This window comes from Lissotriton helveticus, chromosome 11 (genome assembly GCF_964261635.1).
Source record: "Lissotriton helveticus chromosome 11, aLisHel1.1, whole genome shotgun sequence".
Lineage (NCBI taxonomy): Eukaryota > Metazoa > Chordata > Amphibia > Caudata > Salamandridae > Lissotriton > Lissotriton helveticus.
In genome coordinates this window covers 7,344,863-7,364,472 of record NC_136072.1, presented here as the reverse complement: position 1 = coordinate 7,364,472, position 19,610 = coordinate 7,344,863, and the positions used below count along the sequence as shown (strand labels likewise).

Sequence of the window (19,610 nt, the reverse complement as noted above, 5' to 3'; positions counted from 1 at the left end):
GCACAGAGGACCACAGCAAATTAGTGATTGATAGGGTGATGACCAGGGTTCCTGGTGCTGGGCAGGATCCTGGCGCAAACAGGTGCAGACCGGCTTGCCTTTAGCTAGCCAGCAGTGTGCCTGCAGGGACATTTATGTGGATCTTTGGAGGGGAAGCAGTGCAGGAGGCAGTTGGCAAGAAACCCAGGATGTTACTTCCTGTGCAGATGAGGGGAAGAACAGTGATGTCAGTGCCTGTGAAGATGGAAAATGGGAAATTAAGTCCTCTTTCTTGTCTTCATCTTTTAAAGATGGTTTTGGGGGAAACCAGAGATCTTGCTTCCTTTGTAGATGGATGATGGAAAATCCAGTGATGTTTCTTTCTGTGCAGATAGATGATGGGAAGTGCAGAGATGTCTTTTCTATTATTGGATGATGGAAAACAAAGCCCTTTTACTTGGCTTCTTATTTTAAAACCAGGGTTGATGGAAAGGTAGAGATGTAATTTCTTATGCAGATGAATAATGGGCAATCTATTGATGTCACGTCCTGTGTAGATGGGTGATCGGAAATTAAGTTTTATTTCTTGGCTTCATCTACTAATGATGGTTTGGCTGTAAACCAAAGATGTCACTACGTGTGAAGAATGATGATGAGAAAACCAGTGATGTTCATTTCTGTACAGATTGATGATGGGTAGTGCAATGATGTAGTTCCCTTTGCAAATGGATGATAGAAAAGGAAGTCCTATTACTTTGCGTCTTCTTTTATAGATGGTTTTGGCAGGAAACCAGAGATGTCACTTTCTGTGCAGATGGGTGATGGGAAATCCACTGATGTCACTTCACACGCATATAGATGAAGGGAAAAGGTGAAACTTACTTCTTTAACTCCACATTTAACCACATTGGGGAAAGTGTTGGGATGGGATCTAATTTACGATTCCCACTCCCATCTCAAATACATTAGAAAAAATACTGGAATTTTGGGGCAGTCAAATTTCACACACCAGCGTTTAAGACATTAATGAAAATACTGCGTTTTTAGATTTTGAAATTCTACCACAAATTCTTATTAGCCATTCCACTAAAAAGAGTACATTACAGAAATCTAGTTTTATTCACCCCAAAAAGAAATCAATTAAAAAAAATTCATTGAGAGTACTACCAAAAATTTAAAAAAACATGTGCTGTAACCCTTAAATTAGTAATTATGAATAATTTAAATGGAAAAAAAAGAATCACATTTATAAAAATATTTTTAAACAATGGTCTAGTTTTAACAAATAAAATACCATCAAGCTAAACATGATGATGTATGGAAAATATAAATTACAAAAACACCTTAAAATAAACCAATAACTATATTTTTAAAAATTAAACATTCTTTTAATTAATAAGAACAAAATACATTTGAAATGAAGAATCCTAATTATTCCAAATGAAAAATGTAATTTTATATAATTGAACAACATAAAATATATAAAGAATGTTAAAGATATCATATCAAAATTAATATTTCATTATGCATTATTAAAAATGTAAAAGGAAAAATGAACACACACATTTTAAAAACAAGAAACTAAAAAATAAACAATTTACGTCCCCTCTTTTCACCAAATAAACTCAAAATTCCACTCCTCAATGATTATACAAAAAAACTATCATAAAAATAATATAATAAATATATATTAAACCATAAAATGCACAAATTACCATTAAAAACAATAGAAAACACAATTTATTATAAGCATCAATCTTATCTACAATAATGCAATATTGTGACCAGTGAGATTTTAGACACTGTACTGATAAGTTTTCAGTGTCTCACAATAATATTTCACAATATTTTTGTAGGCGTACCGAGCAGGAAATAGGTGGGTTGTCATGGGGTTGGCCGGCAACATAGTTAGCATAATTTGAGTAATTTCGTCTTACTCTTGTTATATGAAATTCCGAAAATGATGCTATTATGGCAAATCATTTAATCACATTTACTGTGAATGTTTTGCTTTTCGTAAATGCAATTACGTTGGAATAATGTGAATGACAGGACGTGAACTGCTGCTGTTCGCAGTGCATTCTTTTTTTGCATTGTTTTTAGTGGAAAATGCATCCTCACGTCCAAAGTGGATGTCAGAACTAAAGTTTAGTATTTTGTGTAATTACATGTAATTTTGCATAGCTTTTCTGAAATTTTGCAGAATTATGTAAAGCTAATTATTTGAATTTGGTACACTCCAAGCAGGAGGTTGATACAATGTAATATTGTCTTCTAATCATTGTGCTTCTGTTCATAGATTCATTGATGGTGTTGGTATCATAATTTGCTTTGGCTGATGTGATGAGATATCTTTGTGTTGCACGGTGGCTGACTTGTATTCCTCCGCAGCTCACACTTATGGAGCTACTTTTTTTACTTTAGCCTTAAGCACTCCATTGAAGTGTATGTGTTTTCTTGCTCTTGTCTCAGTATGATATTTCCACCCTTACACCAATGCCCCGATATGCTCCTCGTGTTGCCCTTTTTGCCAGCTATTTTGTTGTTTCCCACCCCACCACTCCACTAAAAGGTTTTTAAACATAGGGAGCTGCTCCCTCTTCCCTCCCTGTTCAAAGATCCCTGCAGTGCATACACCTGAGGAGCCACTGCCTAGTCGCTTGTGCACTGCAGGACTAGAGGGTCCTAGTGAAGACATGCGGTCGCAATCGGGATCAGGATACAAGTAGGGCGAGCAGGTAGTTGCTTGTTGAATGATTCTTCGGGAGATTTTGGAGCTTCTTGCCTGTAGGTTCAATGACGGTGCTGTACTCCACTCTGGTTGTTCGATGCACCATGGGTGGTAGCAATGACGCACAGGAAAGGGCTGGCATTGTGGGGTTGCCAGTTGTGTGGTGAACCTGTTTGACAGGTGGCAACAACTTCCTTTGCTGGTCACAGGCATTCAAGCTTGGGCCATTGACAACTTGGAGTGATGGTGGCCAACTGCTTACACTCTTCCTTTGTGGAGGCACCTGTATCCTTCAGCCTGGATACTGCAGGTTGCTGAGCCACCGGTTACAATATCTGGATGTTAATGCAGTGGAGCATGGGATACCGACTCAGTTCACGCATGCTTGCGACTTACTCCCTGTTGTTCCGCAATGGTTCTGGCAGAGACTTGGTTTGCACATGCACTACTCTCAGTTCTCCTGCTGTGCTGTTGCGAGACTGTCCTTCTTTGACCTCAGTGGCTTCTTTGTGAGGATGGATGCATTTCTTTAGTGGGTTGAATCCTGTCAATCACATTTTCCAGGCCTGGCCACTCTTGATCTTCCCCTGTCTGGGCTTTGTTGCTCATCAGGTTTTCTAGTTTGAATCAGTCACACTTATTCTTTCTCCTCTCTTTTCTCCTTGGTGCTTCAGCATGCACCTTCTATCCTATGATGCAGTTGAGACGTCTCATTGCTAGAGTCTCTTCCTCTGGCTGTACCTTCTTCAGGGATGGTCAACAGGTCCTCTCAGTGTTTGTCAGTCTCTGTAGTCAGGTAACCTGCCTCGCGAGTTGGGCTCCCTCTTGGTGAGGATCAGGACAGTCGCTGATCTGGCCCTCCTCTTCTTGAGCGGGGTGTGGTGTCTGGCCACGTGTCTTGTGTTCCCTTTTCAGGGACATTCTTAGAGCTCCTACTCTGTGGGTAGATATGTGAGTCTGGCATTCTGCCTCAAGGGCCTTCCCACTACCTGACCCTCTTCTTCTCCAGGTCAGAGTGGTATCATGCCATGTGTTGCAAAATCCCTCTTCAGGAACCTTCTTTTGTGGGCAGGAGGGAGATATGGTTGTGCCTCCTTTATCCGGGTGATGCCGGACTTGTGCCTTGAGACATCACTGCCACCAGACATGGTTGGTGGGGTATGGGACATAGTCCCTGGAGGGTGCGGGACGATGTGCCACAAGTGCCTGGATCACAGCTACAGCGCTGTGTGCGTCCATCCACATTCTGGTCCGTTCTTGCTTTTCTTGGACTTTCTTCTGCTTTGAGGTGTGTCCACCCGTAGTCTTAGACAGACAATGTGATGTCTCTGAGGTTCTGAGTCTCTTAAGGGTGGCACTCGGTAGGTTGAATCTCATGATCTGGGTACCTTTCTGGGATGCTTCCACATCTCTATCGTGCTGAGGTAGTGTCAGAGCGCTTGGTTTCCTTTTGCTGCTCAGTTCTTCCGATCCTGGTTGGGGCAAGAAGGTCTTGTCTGCTTCCTTTCCGCAGATGGCTTTCTGGTGGTGCCACAATGCAGTAGCGGTCTCTCCTTCTGGCTCGTCAGACAGAACCTTGGTGTCACTGGGGTCGACCGCTGTTGGCTTTTGGCTGGGGTGGTTTTGTAGGCTTTGCCCCCCTTATTTGCTTGTGCTGTCTTTTCTTGTCTGTGTTGGCAGTCTTACATTTGATGAGTGTGACCTGCGTTGCTCTGTGTGGTGTTTTGTGCCTCTTATGTTGGGACTGGCCTTTGCTCGTGCGCCTTTTAAAGGACACTTTTACATATGTTTACATTATTTGTCACTCCAAGTGTCATCTGTCATCTTGAAAAAATAAATGTTTTGCTCAGGCTGCACAGCATTGGTGAATACCATTGGCAGAGTCAGTTGATCAAAAATGCAACACTAACTGTCTTTTCCAATGCTTGTTAAATATGTTACTTACTCTAATTTCATAAGTTCTTCCACCAAGCTTGATTTCTGTCTAGGAGACATCCTGGCAAAGATGAGTCCGTTCAGCAGAAACTGAAAGACAGAAGAGAATAAGTCAAACTATTTACTCTTTGCAATACAACAGGACCCCAGTGTTTCCATTTAATACAATGAATCATCCCTAGGTGCTCATAACAGCTGCAATAATAATCTAACTCAATAATTCTTACTGTATCACACTCAGAAGGATGCAACAGGATTCAAATGCGTAATCATCAGGTTACACACTGGCATCATCATCAAAGGCATTTGGGACTCACAATGTGTGGGAAAATGTTTGTCAGATGTTGATTGGTTGTGGTGTCTTGGAGAATGCTCAATCCTGGTGGTGTTAGATGTACCTCATCTCTATCTTCTATTAGTGAGAGGCTTGGCCTCCCTCTGAGGGACCTTGGGCAGATGCAAGAAAGATCCTTGCAATGCACCAGTGTTCATGCCCGCCCCTCTCTAATTCTCAGGTCTCTTTATACTTTCTTCCTCAGTGATTCTATTAAGAGAATGATGGGGAAGTTGTGTGTGCAACTTCTTGCAACTATACTTCTGCGAGAACAATGCTTTGGTCAGGGACACATCCAAAAGGCAGGCCATTGTATCAAAACACACTTTGTTCCACATTAGCTTCACTGAATGAACTTCCAGTGTTTTTAGTACACAAAGCATCTTAAATAGAGGAGTGGATGATTTTCTATTTTCTTCATTCCTGTTATTTTTGTAGCACAACTCATTTTGGTCTGTTTTTAAAACAACATGCACACTCTGTTAGCTATTATCACATTTCAAAATATTTGTTTCCTGGGCAGTGAACCTTCCACATACAATCTGTAAAGGATTTCTGTGGTCATGGTTATCATACAAGCAGGCCTCAGTTATATGTAACATTTTCAGTTTATGTTATGTGGATTTTATTAGTGCCCTAATCACTTGTACAGGTGGGTGGGGCAGACAACAGGAGCCTTACTCGAACAGCCAGGTATTCAGATTCTTGCAGAGTTAAAAAAGGGACAATCAGACTCTAATGTGGTGTGGAAAATCATTCCACGCTTTAGAACTGTTGTGTGAGAAGAAAGGCCCTCCTGATCTGCTTCTGCATTGTATAAATGCAAGTGAGAGTGCGGCTGAGCGGAGGAGCCTGGTGGGTTGGTGGAACTGCATGCCGCTGTTGATCTAGCCTGGCCCTGTGTTGTGTAGTGCTATGTATGTGTGGGTGAGGAGCTTGAACTGTGCACACTTAGGCATCAGAAAAGGCCATGCCACACAAGTCCTACCTGTGTCCCCAGCACGTTGCTGATGATTCTGCCTCTGCCTCCTGAGCTTTCAGCACCGGTCTCTGTATAGTGATGGAGCTCAGCTGGAAGTGAGACAGGAGGCGGCATGGTCTAATAAGACGAGTGCAGCATTTTTAATACTTGCCCTGTACCTGTGATTATGCCTCTCCCTATCCCCAGAATATTGCTCTACTGTTGATCTTGAAGAAGAAGATGTCCTAAGACCTTCATGGGTGCAGCTGGCCGGTCTCCCAGGGTTTCGGTAAAAGTTCATACTAATAAGAATGGTCATCACTACCTCTTTTGTCTCATATTCTTCAGTAGTTTTTGGGAGGTCAGGTTTTGTACTTGGAATGATGGAATTCAATTTAAGGTGTTCCCTTATCCACTCACAAGAGACAACAGATGGCACTACTGTTTTTTTGGGTCTGACCATGATAGTTAGTGATAACAATGAAGCAGCTGTTACAGGGCAGCCAGCTGCAGAGAGCCCTCCATGGTGTGAAGAGACAGAGATGATGCAGGAGTGCAAGGACTAGGAGTCTTCCTTCATAAGGGTCCAAGTGCACAGACTCACTCTTGCATTATGATGTCTCTCACCCCTACTTCGTGATGATTTATGACCTTTACAGGAGATAGAGACTGCACCCTCACTGTCGCATTACTCTGTTCCTCTCCACAGACTTCTTGATGAAGTATGACCTTGAGAGGGGGGATGAGACCACGGACTCACTCTAGCATTATCTTGTTCCTCACCGTGAGCATCCAGCTAAAGAATACTGAAGCAGTCGACCAGATGAGGATGAAGAACCCAGAGGACACTGCCTTTCCTTTTACTTGATGTCTCCTTCGGTAGAAGTGGCTCAAACTGTTTATTTTTATTCCGGTCAGTGGTGCTTGAAGAATGTTTTTTAATCTTCCATCCCTCTTCTTCACTTGACCATGTCACACGCACAGCAGGAACAAAGCCAACCAAACGTTCACCGTTAATTCCAAAGCCACCAGTGGGTGTGAGGAAGTGAGAACCTTCTTATGCTTGACTGAACCTTCTTATGCTTGACTGAACCTTCTTGAGCTTGACTGAACCTTCTTGAGCTTGACTGAACCTTCTTGAGCTTGACTGAACCTTCTTGTGCTTGACTGAACCTTCTTGAGCTTGACTGAACCTTCTTGAGCTTGACTGAACCTTCTTGTGCTTGACTGAACCTTCTTGAGCTTGACTGAACCTTCTTGAGCTTGACTGAACCTTCTTGAGCTTGACTGAACCTTCTTGTGCTTGACTGAACCTTCTTATGCTTGACTGAACCTTCTTGAGCTGCCTGAACCTTCTTGAGCTTGACTGAACCTTCTTGAGCTTGACTGAACCTTCTTGTGCTTGACTGAACCTTCATGCGCTTGACTGAACCTTCCTGAGCTTGACTGAACCTTCCTGAGCTTGACTGAACCTTCTTGAGCTTGACTGAACCTTCTTGAGCTTGACTGAACCTTCTTGTGCTTGACTGAACCTTCTTGTGCTTGACTGAACCTTCTTGAGCTTGACTGAACCTTCTTGTGCTTGACTGAACCTTCTTGAGCTTGACTGAACCTTCTTGAGCTTGACTGAACCTTCTTGTGCATGACTGAACCTTCTTGAGCTTGACTGAACCTTCTTGAGCTTGACGGAACCTTCCTGAGCTTGACTGAACCTTCTTGAGCTTGACTGAACCTTCTTGTGCTTGACTGAACCTTATTGTGCTTGACTGAACCTTCTTGTGCTTGACTGAACCTTCTTGAGCTTGACTGAACCTTCTTGTGCTTGACTGAACCTTCTTGAGCTTGACTGAACCTTCTTGTGCTTGACTGCACCCTACCACCTCCCTGTGAAATGAAAGGCTTGGCTACAGCTAGAGATGACTTTCTAATTATGCTTCAAGATCATTAGTACCACTGTGCTGTTGGTGCAATTTGCCCATGGTCAATGTCAAATGTGTAGCGTTTGCAGTAACTAAACAGAGACTTGAAAGTCAAGCACTTCTCACACTGCGGAGATGCTCATGCATCGACTGACACCCTTACGGGTTTAGAAAGTGCCTCATGCCTCCATCACTCTGCTTCAAAGCATGTGATGTCTCAGGCACAAGCAGAGGGAACAGTGCTTATGCAGGAGTAAGTAAGAGGATATGGCCTACCGGCTTGAGTGGTCGACCTCAGAGCTGGGGAAGTATGTTTGAGTCTCTGCAGGGACGCTTAACATCCTGTGAATCTGGGCTAATCACTTAATCTACCTGTACCTACCAAAAATGAATGTGTCCGTCTGTAATGCAACTGATGCTCACGTAAAGCGCTCTGATACATTCGGGTCTAGTTAGTGCTATATAAAACTCCCCAAAAAACATCAGGGATGGGCTCCTACTACTTGGAAGCTCCATGTATGCCTCATACAACTGTGTAGAGGGCTTCTAGCACTTCTGCAAATTCAAACTTACTTTTGGGAGCAGACTGTAGAAGTGCTGCAGAAGGACCTGGAAGGATTTTCCATCCATGGCGAAGTGGTAGTCTCGCAACGCCAGTGGGTGGCTGCATTTTCCATCTATGCTAATAGACATCTCCTGTAAATAAAACATTATTATTACATTGTCATTATTAATGGGTCAGTCGTAGAACTAGCATGAAGTGCTATCCCTCATCTGAAAAGACACTGGTGTGGTGTGGGACATTCTTCAGGTCTGTCATTCTTTTTTATAAGCTTTTCAGGTTTCCTTTTTATTATTCTGTAAGAATTCACATTTGTTTGTATTCTATGAATAATAATTATTTTGTTAGAAAGCATTTAAGTATTACAAAAATATTTGATAAGCTTTGGGTGATTGAACCACCAAGTGTGGTATGATATGCACTTCTGTGCTACCCTAAAGTCATAGGTTCGCTCATGGACATGTCTGGTGAAGCACTCACAGAGGCACAGTACGCGGAGGTAGCAGCATTTTGAGAGCCAGTGATGAGACCCCAGCGGGTGAGTAGTAGCGCTGAAAGAATACCGATTGATTGATTGATTGATTAGTGATGGACGGTTCCCTTCCAAGGAAACTAAGGAGCCGCAAGTAAACAGCATTCAAATGATTGTCATTATCCCAACATTGAGGGGTCTTTCTATATAATACCATTGTGTTTAGCATAGCAGCATGTTAAAAATCAGCGTCCTGAGGGTGAGTTCCACTGTGAGACAAATGATAGATGTGCAGATCCCAGTTCTAATCATCCACATCAAAACCAGAAATCGAAAGCTTATCATTACGCCTATCTTTGAACACTCCTGTGATCGGCACATCTACTAATCTTAAGGTCCTTTTTGTGATAATCTTTCTCCCGTCAGTGGTCCACTGGCTTTCACATATCCCTCTCATCTTTTCCCTAATCTCTTCATATCTTCTTGTATTTTTTCTTGAGTGTGCTCTTTCCCTGGGTAAATACAAGTTATCTTGGTTTTATTGTTCTCCTGACGGGTACCCCCCTTTCTGCTTGTGAGACTGGATAGGGATGTACTAAATATTTGCACCTGATCTAACTGTTTGTCCATGTTTATATTGTATTTTGTTCTTATAGGCGATTCATATTTCCTTTGCTCGTACACGAACTTGTAGCCCTGAAGAAGGTGTGACCCAAATGAGGGTCTGATACCGAAACGCGCATTGGCACTGGAGCCCCTGTGCTTCCTTTTGTTGGAATCTCTCCCCTGGAGAAAAAAAACAGACTATGGACTGTATGAGTGCCTTGCTACGACACCCAACTGATCTTGGATTTTTCATATCATCCTACACTGTTTGATTTTTCTATTGATGTGCACCTCTTGCTGGATTACATGACTTTGTTTAGTACTATTTATTAGGTTGTTACCTTCCGAATGTATGAGTATGTCTGAGTCAGTGTTTGCCTAATTGCTTGAAAGATTGTGTGTGTGCGGCTTAGGATGGTTGTAGAGTTTGTGGACTCTTATTGTCTTTTATGTTTTTTTCTACTATGTTGATCAAATATTCTAATAAATGTGATATCCCTAAATCACAAGCATTTTGGATTATAAATGAAAAGGGTACCCGGTTCAGGACTGTTCTGTTTATATTAGTGATGTATAGCACTTTAATAGAAATCCTTAGGCACAGTGGGCCCTATTCACAGAACTAACTTAAGACAACATCCTAAACATACTACTTTTGGTATTCACAGAAGTTCGGATTTTGTCTTAAGTTTGTCTTAAGACAGACTTAAGACAGACTTAAGTTAGGATTTTGTCTTAAGCCTGTCTTAAGTCTGTCTTAAGACAAACTTAAGACAAAATCCTAACTTCTGTGAATACCAAAAGTAGTAAGTTTAGGATTTTGTCTTAAGTTAGTTCTGTGAATGGGGCCCTGTGTCTCTTTTGATTGCTCCCAGAAATCGAATGCACTCACGAGAGGTTTGGAAATTGGACAGTATTCCTTTAAGAGCATTGAAACTATATGGAAGATTTAGAGAGATACAATCCCATCCAATATTGTTGCAATCACAGCCACAATTCTCTGTAGACTCTTGTTAGCATCCCCTGGACTATCACTGATGACCTCAGAAGAAGCAGCAAGAGGTAAATGTGGAGCAACTGGGAAGAAAAGACTCTTCCACCGTGCATGAGGAAGCAGCTGGAAAACACATGCCTATAACATTTGCACTGTTCACATTGGCTATTGCTCACAGTTCACACATTCCTAGTGCTTCTAAATATATGTATAAAAAGTAAGTGATTGTCCTGTGAATGGTGTATTTTCACTCTGGGGAATCATATATTCTCTATGAAAACCATAAGAAAGACTCAGTCTACAGACTCAGTATGCAGAGGGGATGAAAAGCTGGAAAACAGCTCCATCTAAAATCTATACTGTTCCTCGTTTATGCAAATGAGATTCATACCCAGAAGAGATTGCTTACGTCCGCTCTGTCCATCTTGCTCTTCTGACCGTCCACCACTTGTAGGGTGATGGATGGCGGGCTGGAGCCTTCAGGTCCACAGGCAGTGACCAGGATACCCGTGCTAGACGCAGGGGTCATTCCAGAATGTTTTCCAACAGTAAGCGCTGTTTGAAGGTTGTCACCTGAGAAATATGACGATAAATGGCAGTTACTTACCAGATGCTGACGCCTAAATGTCAACGCCAAACACCAAAGTGGCGTGTTTTGCAATATGGCCACCCTGAGGTTACAGGAAGGTCACTGCTTCCAATTAATAGAACATAGAGATAGAAAGAAAATACTATGGATTGGAAACTTAACCATTGGGCAATCACACAACACCTGTTTCTCTAAAGGAAGGGGAAACGCACATGGGTGGGAAGGTATTTCAATACTGAAAACTTCTTTTCTGTATTTTAAATTGTGTTTTCTCAAATCTGAAACCAGAAGAATTAAAAGCTGATTTAGCATTGCTGGTATTTGAAAAGAATCCCATCTTTGCAAGAAACCTCAAAACCTGGCTCTTCGAAAGACCCCCTCCTTGATGGACTGGAACCTGCGACCCCCTCACCCCCCAGTGCCTTGAGACTCTTACAGGTGGGTAGTCCAGTTTAACAAATACCTGATTGATTGATTGATTTAAAGATACAGTACTTTAGAATACCCTCATGTGTGATAGTACAGTTCCATATCCACCTTACAGATACACATAACATACCATTCCATAATGTTACATAACATAAGTTATTATAACATAGCATGACATAACATATTATACAGAGCATAACATACCATTGCATAACATACCATTGCATAACATACCATTGCATAACATGGCATTCCATAACATGGCATTCCAGAACATAACATATCCATCCATAACATAGGATAGCATAGCATAACACAACAAAACAGTACTTGTCAGAGGAAAGTGCTTGTCTCACTGAGCCATCTTGCTGACTCAGTGACTTAAACACCAGCTATTGATACCTGTTTTGAATAACAGACTATGTTTGAAACTCTGCATTGCCAACTGGGTCTCTTTCATACTTACACAATCGAGTACCATTGAGTTGATGGTAGTGACAAAGACCCTAATGTTTACAACACCTAAAGTGCCACATGTTTATACAGCTCATGTCATTCTGCACATGTAAATGAGATACTAGAGCATTGTGGAGCTGTGCCTTAATGGGAAAGTTTAATGTTTTACTTTGCAGGGGATGTAATAGAATATGTATTTGTTTTAAGAGGGCACCTAATTTCTATGTGCTGTGTGTGGTGATAAACTGATAGTGCTGCACAGAAACACAGTATTATATCATGTGCACACAGGGTTTTCTTCATCTCTAGAACATGAATATTGGGTGGAACAGATTTCTTTGATGTAATTCTACTCTGCCCAATCACAAGTGAGCTAGTGTTACTACACACAAACAAATTGCCAGACCTGATTTTACTGGCTTGAAATCTCAGCCAGTAAAATTGTTTGGGGGAAAGCACTGCACTGCAGCCCCTCCCATGTTCCAGCCACTGCTTGACCCTAAGCAATAGCAGAGGGAGTAAGTAATTCTTCACTGCCAGGTAAGAGTCTCCCCTTTTTAGGTCGAGCGACCTATCTCAATGCGCATGCGCATTGAGCGGGAGCGAGATATATAGGGCTTTAAACAGACTTTAACTAACTGGCGATTTGATGCTGTGCCCGTGCGCTTTTAGGTCAATGCGCAAGCGCATTGACCTAAAATGCGCGTGCACAGCATCAAATCGCCAGCCATCTGTGTCCCAGCTTGGTGCCGCTCCACCCCCTGTCCATCATTGTTGTGTTTGCAGTTACCGCTCCACCCCCTGCGGCATCAAAGGCTTTCACGGCCGGCTGGCCGTGCTTTCAGTTTGCCGCTCCACCCCCTGCGGCATCAAAGGCTTTCACGGCCGGCCGTGCTTTCAGTTTCACGGCCGGCCGTGTCTCCTTTTCTTTTAACTTGTTTCTTGTTTTTTTTCTGCCCCTGTTGTGCCGTCTGTCCGCCCTCCGTCACTGGTAATCTCCCCATCTCCTGCCCACAACGAATGGATAACCAAAATGTATTTACTTTCAGGCCGTGTCTCCTTTTATTTTTGCTTGTTTTGGCAGGAAGCTACAAGCGAAACTGTTTTATCTGAATAATTTAAAACTCTTTTGTATTGCTAGCACATTGCTAATGGAGGACGAAGAGTGACAGTGGACAACTAACGCTTAACAAATAATAACAAGCAATAATTTATAATCCATTGATTTAAATGCAGAACGTTTCTGCTTCTTTTCAGTAGCATCGTCACGGCAATCACGTTTGTAACGTGTTCTTCTTAAACTCATCCAGTTACATCATTGGTAAATCGTCGACTTTGAATCTTGAATAAAAAGCTGCTTTTCCACACACATGCCTGCAGACGTAAACGAAACAAAGGCATGGACACCATCCAAAAGTCTGTGAAACTTTCTCTGCTTTTAATAGCGCTAGAATTTGTGAGGCCCCTGAGGCATTTGCTGAGCACGTGCTGGTACGGTGCGCCGTATAGTATAACCACACTCTAATAAATTCGAAAAGTAAACCATTTATTTATTTTCTTGTGCTCTCGTTATATTCATAGCTAAATGTGCTTTCCCAGCACTGGTTTCCTGAAGAAGTCAAGGGGGCCATCTATTGGGTAAAAGTAGAACTGTTTACCGATGTGAGATTTCACAGAATTCCATCTGTTTAATGCAGTGTCTTTCCATACACCCCGTACTCCGTCATATGGGTTCAACGTGTTATTTCTACACCAGCAACCTGTCCGTCCGTAACCCGAAGGTCACACATTTCAGCCCTGCCGAGCCCTTTAAAGCCTTTTATTTTTAATCGGAATATTATAGAAACGGCTTTTAAATCGTGTATTTTTTCAAATTCTTTTAATTTTCTTTTAAGGAAGTTGGTGCAGCCCGTACAACATAGCAAAGATTTCAAATAAGATTCTTGAATCGAAAAATACAAAAGCATAACAGTACGTACATCATGCTACATAAATTATTGCTTAAAAAAATATGAATTGAAGAATTCATACACGTGTAAAAAGTCCTTGTGTATCCAAATTTGATCGCAGATATTCACCCTCTTCAGTTCAATATGAACCCATTTTAAAGTAGTGATAGAGCGCACTTTTCTGCTCCTAACGAGTCTCGTGTACATTACTCAATCTCAGTTGCCGAATGTACTGTTGGTTTTCAGCGGAGGGGGGAGGAGGGGGGGGGGAATCATATCCGATCCTTAAAGGTATTGCGAAAGCCATTTGGTTCTTCTAAAACGACGGAGTGATGATTTCAAACCATAAATGTTTGTTGTTAAAGTATATAATTTTACCTAAAAGGGACCTAGATGTTGCTTCACACAGTACCAAGGCCATTTCACCCCCTCAACCACTCATCCTCACACACCCTCACTCACCCTCACACCTTCAACCCCCATCACAACCCTCTCACCCTCACTCACCCTCACACCCCCTCACCCTCACCCCTCTCCCCCTCACCCTCACACACCCTTACCCTCACCCCCTAACCCCCTCACCCTGACACACCCTGTCACCCTCACACCCTCACCCTCACACCCCCTCACCCTCACCACCCTCACCCCCTCACCCTCACACCCCTCACTCACCCTCACTCACCCTCACACCCCTCACCTACCCTCACACACCTTCACACCCCCTCACCCTCACACACCCTTACCCTCACCCCCTCCCCCATCCACACACCCCCTCACACCCTTACACCCTAACTCATCCTCACCCCCTTACCCTCACACCCTCACCCCCCTCACAACCCTCTCACCCTCACACCCCTCACTCACCCTCACTCACCCTCACACCCCCTCACCCTCACCACCCTCACCCTCACACCCCTCACTCACCCTCACTCACCCTCACACCCCTCACCTACCCTCACACACCTTCACACCCCCTCACACACCCACTCACCCTCACACACCCTTACCCTCACCCCCTCACCCACCCTCACCCACCCTCACACCCTTACACCCTCACTCATCCTCACCCCCTCACCCTCACACCCTCACCCCCCTCACAACCCTCTCACCCTCACTCAGCCTCACACCCTCACCCTCACACACCCTCACCCTCACACCCCCTCACTCACACTCACACACTCACTCACCCTCACTCACCCTCACACCCCCTCACCCTCACACCCCTCACCCTCACACCCCTCACCCTCACACCCCTCACCCTCAGACCACTCAGTGCTACAACACATATGTGTGTGTAGGTGCAAATGCAATATTCTTGGATTTTCGTCACAATAAAATACACTGAACATAATCTTCACAAAAGTTATTTACAAACGTTTAAGCTATTGCCATTATAAATTACAATAACTTTTATTTAAGTATTAATTATTTACAAAATTAAAAGCCATTGTTATTTGTAATATCAATACATCTAAGTCACGTAAATACAACACACATTGCATTACAAATGTTATAGGTGTCACATTTGCGAAAGTTAAAACTATTGACATTGTAACTGACAAAGCTATTAATTTTGCTATTTTCAAAACTGTCACATAAATAAAAAAAGTGTCATTTACAATACCAATCGCTCAAACTTTCCTAATGCGAGACCTATTGCATTTGCAATGCTTGTTCCCATCCTTGCCAATCCCCTCCCCTCACCCATGTCCGGCAAAAGCCCCAAGCTCCCATCTTCTACATGAAAGTCCATGAGAAAATTGAATCTGCCCAGAATTTCCTCATGGAAGTCAGCAGTACTCATGATCGGACCCTTGATGTTTAAATCTTTGTTGCGCTGCTGTAGATATCTCCCAATAAGTTGCCTTAGTATTTTAAATGCCTTTGTAAGAGAAGCAAAAATTAATTTACTTGATATGTATATCTATAGAGCATCAAATACTAAACCTCTACTTTTGCTATTTCTAAGCTGTTACCAGACATAATGGTACTACATTTGTCAACCTTAGAAGGATGAGTTTGTCATTGAAGAATTCAAACAGTTGACCTTCCGCTTGGGATAGATGTCAGTGGAAAGTATTGTATTCCCTGAGTCACTGAGTCACTTCATCACCTTTATTCCTGAATGATTTAAAAGCTTACTGATAATAGTGTCTGTGATCTGAAGATCACAAGTTCAGATCCTCCACGACCACGAGCATGTTTAGACTCTAAGTGATCGTTACGTGCAGGTGCGATTTCTTTCGTAATAAATATCATTTACAGTAACCACTTTGCAGATAGAACACCTTATTCTAAAACCGGGAAACGTTAGAATACAACGACCACCCTCTAACTCGCTTATTCGATCGTTCTATTTCTGCTCCATTGTAAGATGGCGCCTGATGTGCTACGAGTGACGAGCAGAATGAAGCACAGTCCTTTTTTAGTGTCAGCACCTAAAGGCGTGCATAATCTTAATAGCGGTCTATGGCGGCTACTTTCGAAAAACCGGGCGTCTGTGAGCAAGTCAGGATTATACTAACACTAGGTATGTTTAACGACCCTCAGCGTTTCCTTCGTTATTAGTTCACGTAAATTTCGAGAATACTCTTGACTACCGAGTTCTTTATGGTCTATTTATATCCGTGTCTGTTTTTTTGCAGATACGTGAAGCTAGTTCAACTTCCAGGTAGGAAGCCCTTTACCTTTAACAAGGTTGGTAAAAGTAAATTGGAAAGCGTTAGAGACTTAACAGATTTTCACTATGTTTTTAAACATCAAACAGGTTCCCGACTTACAGATTTCAAACCCAGGTAGGCTATGCAATTCCATTGCATACATAATCTCTCTCATGCATCTAATGAGATCGTCAATGTATAAACAGGCTTAGTCCTAACACGCTATACTTGTGGTTTATATTACAGCATTAATTCAAACCAGTCCAAAGTACCCTCGGGTAAGAAACACATTCACTAGCATTTATACTCACTACTTAATTGTGAGATGACATATATAACAGACAGATATCTTTTTACTTCATAGGCGAGACTTCACAGAAATTTTCCCATTGAGGTATGCACATTTATATCCAATTAGATTCATTTACAATCAGCTACCATGGGCTCACAAGTATAAACATACAATTTCATTTTTTCTTTTTAGAGTGTCCCCTGAGGAAGGTACCATTGGGGTACCGAAATGCATCAGGCGTGTCAAATGTTAATGCTGATTGAAATTTAACATGATATGAGAAAATTATCATAATGTACAAATGTATATATGATTTCTAATTACAAAGAGATTGTGATGAACTTATGATTTGTGACATACAATATGAATTTTGTTGAAATCAAGAATATTAAAAAGCACGAATAGTGATGGTATTATGAATTAATTTAAAGTTAAAAGCAGAATAGGTGTGGGAATACACCGAGTGAACAGCGCATGATTGGACTAACCGTCAGGCTAGTCTTACCTACAGTTGAACCTAGGAGTGACAACCCTTTACTATCATTGCACCAATCTATAAGGAGGTCTAAATATCAATAAATCAGGAGTGCTCCTCACGCATCCCTCATCAAATCCTCACATGGACACATCAGACTTCCATCCTTCCCGTGCTGGTAAATGGATTATTATTACATTTGCTAAGAGAGCTTTACGTGCAGCAACAAGCATTATTCATGCAAAGGTTGTATTAATACTCAGATGCTATGTGTTTACCCGTAGTGTTGCTGAGGGAGTGATTACAAGAGGGAAACTGCAATACAGCCCTCGCGTGCAGGGAACAAACTCCCTGCATTAGAACACTCTTTGCTTCAGGTCATTGTTTTTTTTCCCAAGAACAAATTCACACTTTGGAAGTTTTTTCTTGGAACCTTTGCCAAGATGGTTCCTCAAGCATAGCACCCACTCAGCAAAGCTCCACTGCCTACAATGGAGAAGCCGCAGTGACTGCTCTCTGAAGGCGGTGAGATCCCTGCCTCTTCGACAGGGACCTTTAAGAAGGGCAGGCAGTCTTCTACCAAGCAGGCCCGATGTTGTATACACAAGGCAGGCCATACTGATTCTCTCTGGATAAAGTACTTTGAGATTAATGATCATACTCTGACATTGGCTGGTGCTCTCCTGAGTGTGGTATTTGGCAATAGAAGAGAGTCCCATGGTAAAGTCATCATACAGTGAATCGCGTTGTACCAATTTTGAGAACTACATACGAATCCCACTAAAGTGAAGAACTGTATCAGGCATGTCCAGCAAATATCCCCACACTGGTCAATTAATGGCCCCAACAAGTGGCTCACTTGACCTCCCACTTAAAGCTTCAGACAAAGGCAATGCACTAGCACACATGAAAATGAGCACATTGAGGTATTTTGCAACTATGATTCTCTGGTTGCACAAGAAACTGGTTCCTCACCGACACAATGTGTATGTAATTTGGAGTGGTTATCTTGAAAGAAGAAAATGAAAAAAGGGGTGTTTTGGGGGCAATACATCCCCCAAAAATGAATTTATATACATAAATGTTTAAACAACATATTATCACATGCATGTTACATATTGTCTATATTTGAAAATATATGTGTGTGTGTGTGTGTGTTTAATAATACATGTTTAACACTGTTGAATTGTCTGACATATTTACATATACACGTGAAAAAGGGCACTTGTACAAAAATATGTTAACATTAACAGAAATGAGAAGTACAATATTTCTTAAAACCTGTAAATAATGCATTAGATAACATTGACAAAGAAAAAAATAAGACTTCTTTGAAACACAAAAAGTGTAACAATTTATTTTAAGAAAGGTCTTGAACTTTTTTTATCACCAGCCTCAATTCATGATCTGCCAATAAAAAATAATTGTGTAGACCACTATTGCAGATTTTTCATTAAAAACAAATGTAAGATTTTTTGTCTGCTGGTAGAGTACATCACTAATAAAGTCGGGACCTCACAAAGATCATGTTCACGCACGCAATTATTTGTCATTGTTCAGTGTTAGCAAATAATACTTATATAGAAAATATTTGTGATTGATAATATTCACATAATTTTCACTTGACTCTTGGTCAGAAACCGGTTAAAGGCATTTAAAAAAAATGTCACACAGAAAACTTTGTGACCTTCAGATTTTTATGTATTGAATATAGTGGAATTAGGGATTAAATCTGGTGAGGTCGGTAAACTGTCCCTTAGACCCTTATCCCTTGTGGATGTGTAGAGAACACAGAAAACTTTAACATCTTATATGAATACATGAGTTTTATGTATTTGGCTAGACACTTATCTTGTGTGGTTGCACAAATTAAGTTTATTGCTACACTCTTTAAGATGGGCTTCAGAATTCCTCACCCGGATATGACACATGTGAATGGCATGTTCTGAGTCCCAGTGGTAATCTTACAGACCTGTCACCATTACTGTCCTGATTCTGGCCTCCAAGAGTTCCTGCAGCACCGGCTTTGTCTCCGGCTTCAGCTGGTTTTCCATCACCAGCAGCCCAAGAAATTCCAAGTTAGATTCAACGTCTTCCCTTCAAAGAAAAAGAAAAAGGTAAACAATATTGTAAACCAACCATTGTCCCCCCTCTTTGTCTTCTTTCATGCCAACCTGGGGATCTGATCTTCCACTCTCTCTTCAGGATCCAGTCCCACAAACATCCCTTCTGATGCTCTTCTTTCACCCATTATTCATAAACAGCTT

The 19,610-nt window shown here is 41.9% G+C and overlaps 1 protein-coding gene across 1 annotated transcript in view; it reads right to left on the bottom strand.

Annotated features, from left to right (window-relative positions):
- LOC144792071 (putative cation-transporting ATPase 13A4) overlaps window positions 1-19,610 on the bottom strand; it is a 238,349-nt gene that overhangs the window by 33,370 nt on the left and 185,369 nt on the right. The window contains 4 exon segments of the mRNA XM_078666918.1: window positions 4,656-4,735; window positions 8,433-8,555; window positions 10,903-11,066; window positions 19,316-19,440. Coding sequence (XP_078523044.1) covers window positions 4,656-4,735; window positions 8,433-8,555; window positions 10,903-11,066; window positions 19,316-19,440 — 492 coding nt within the window.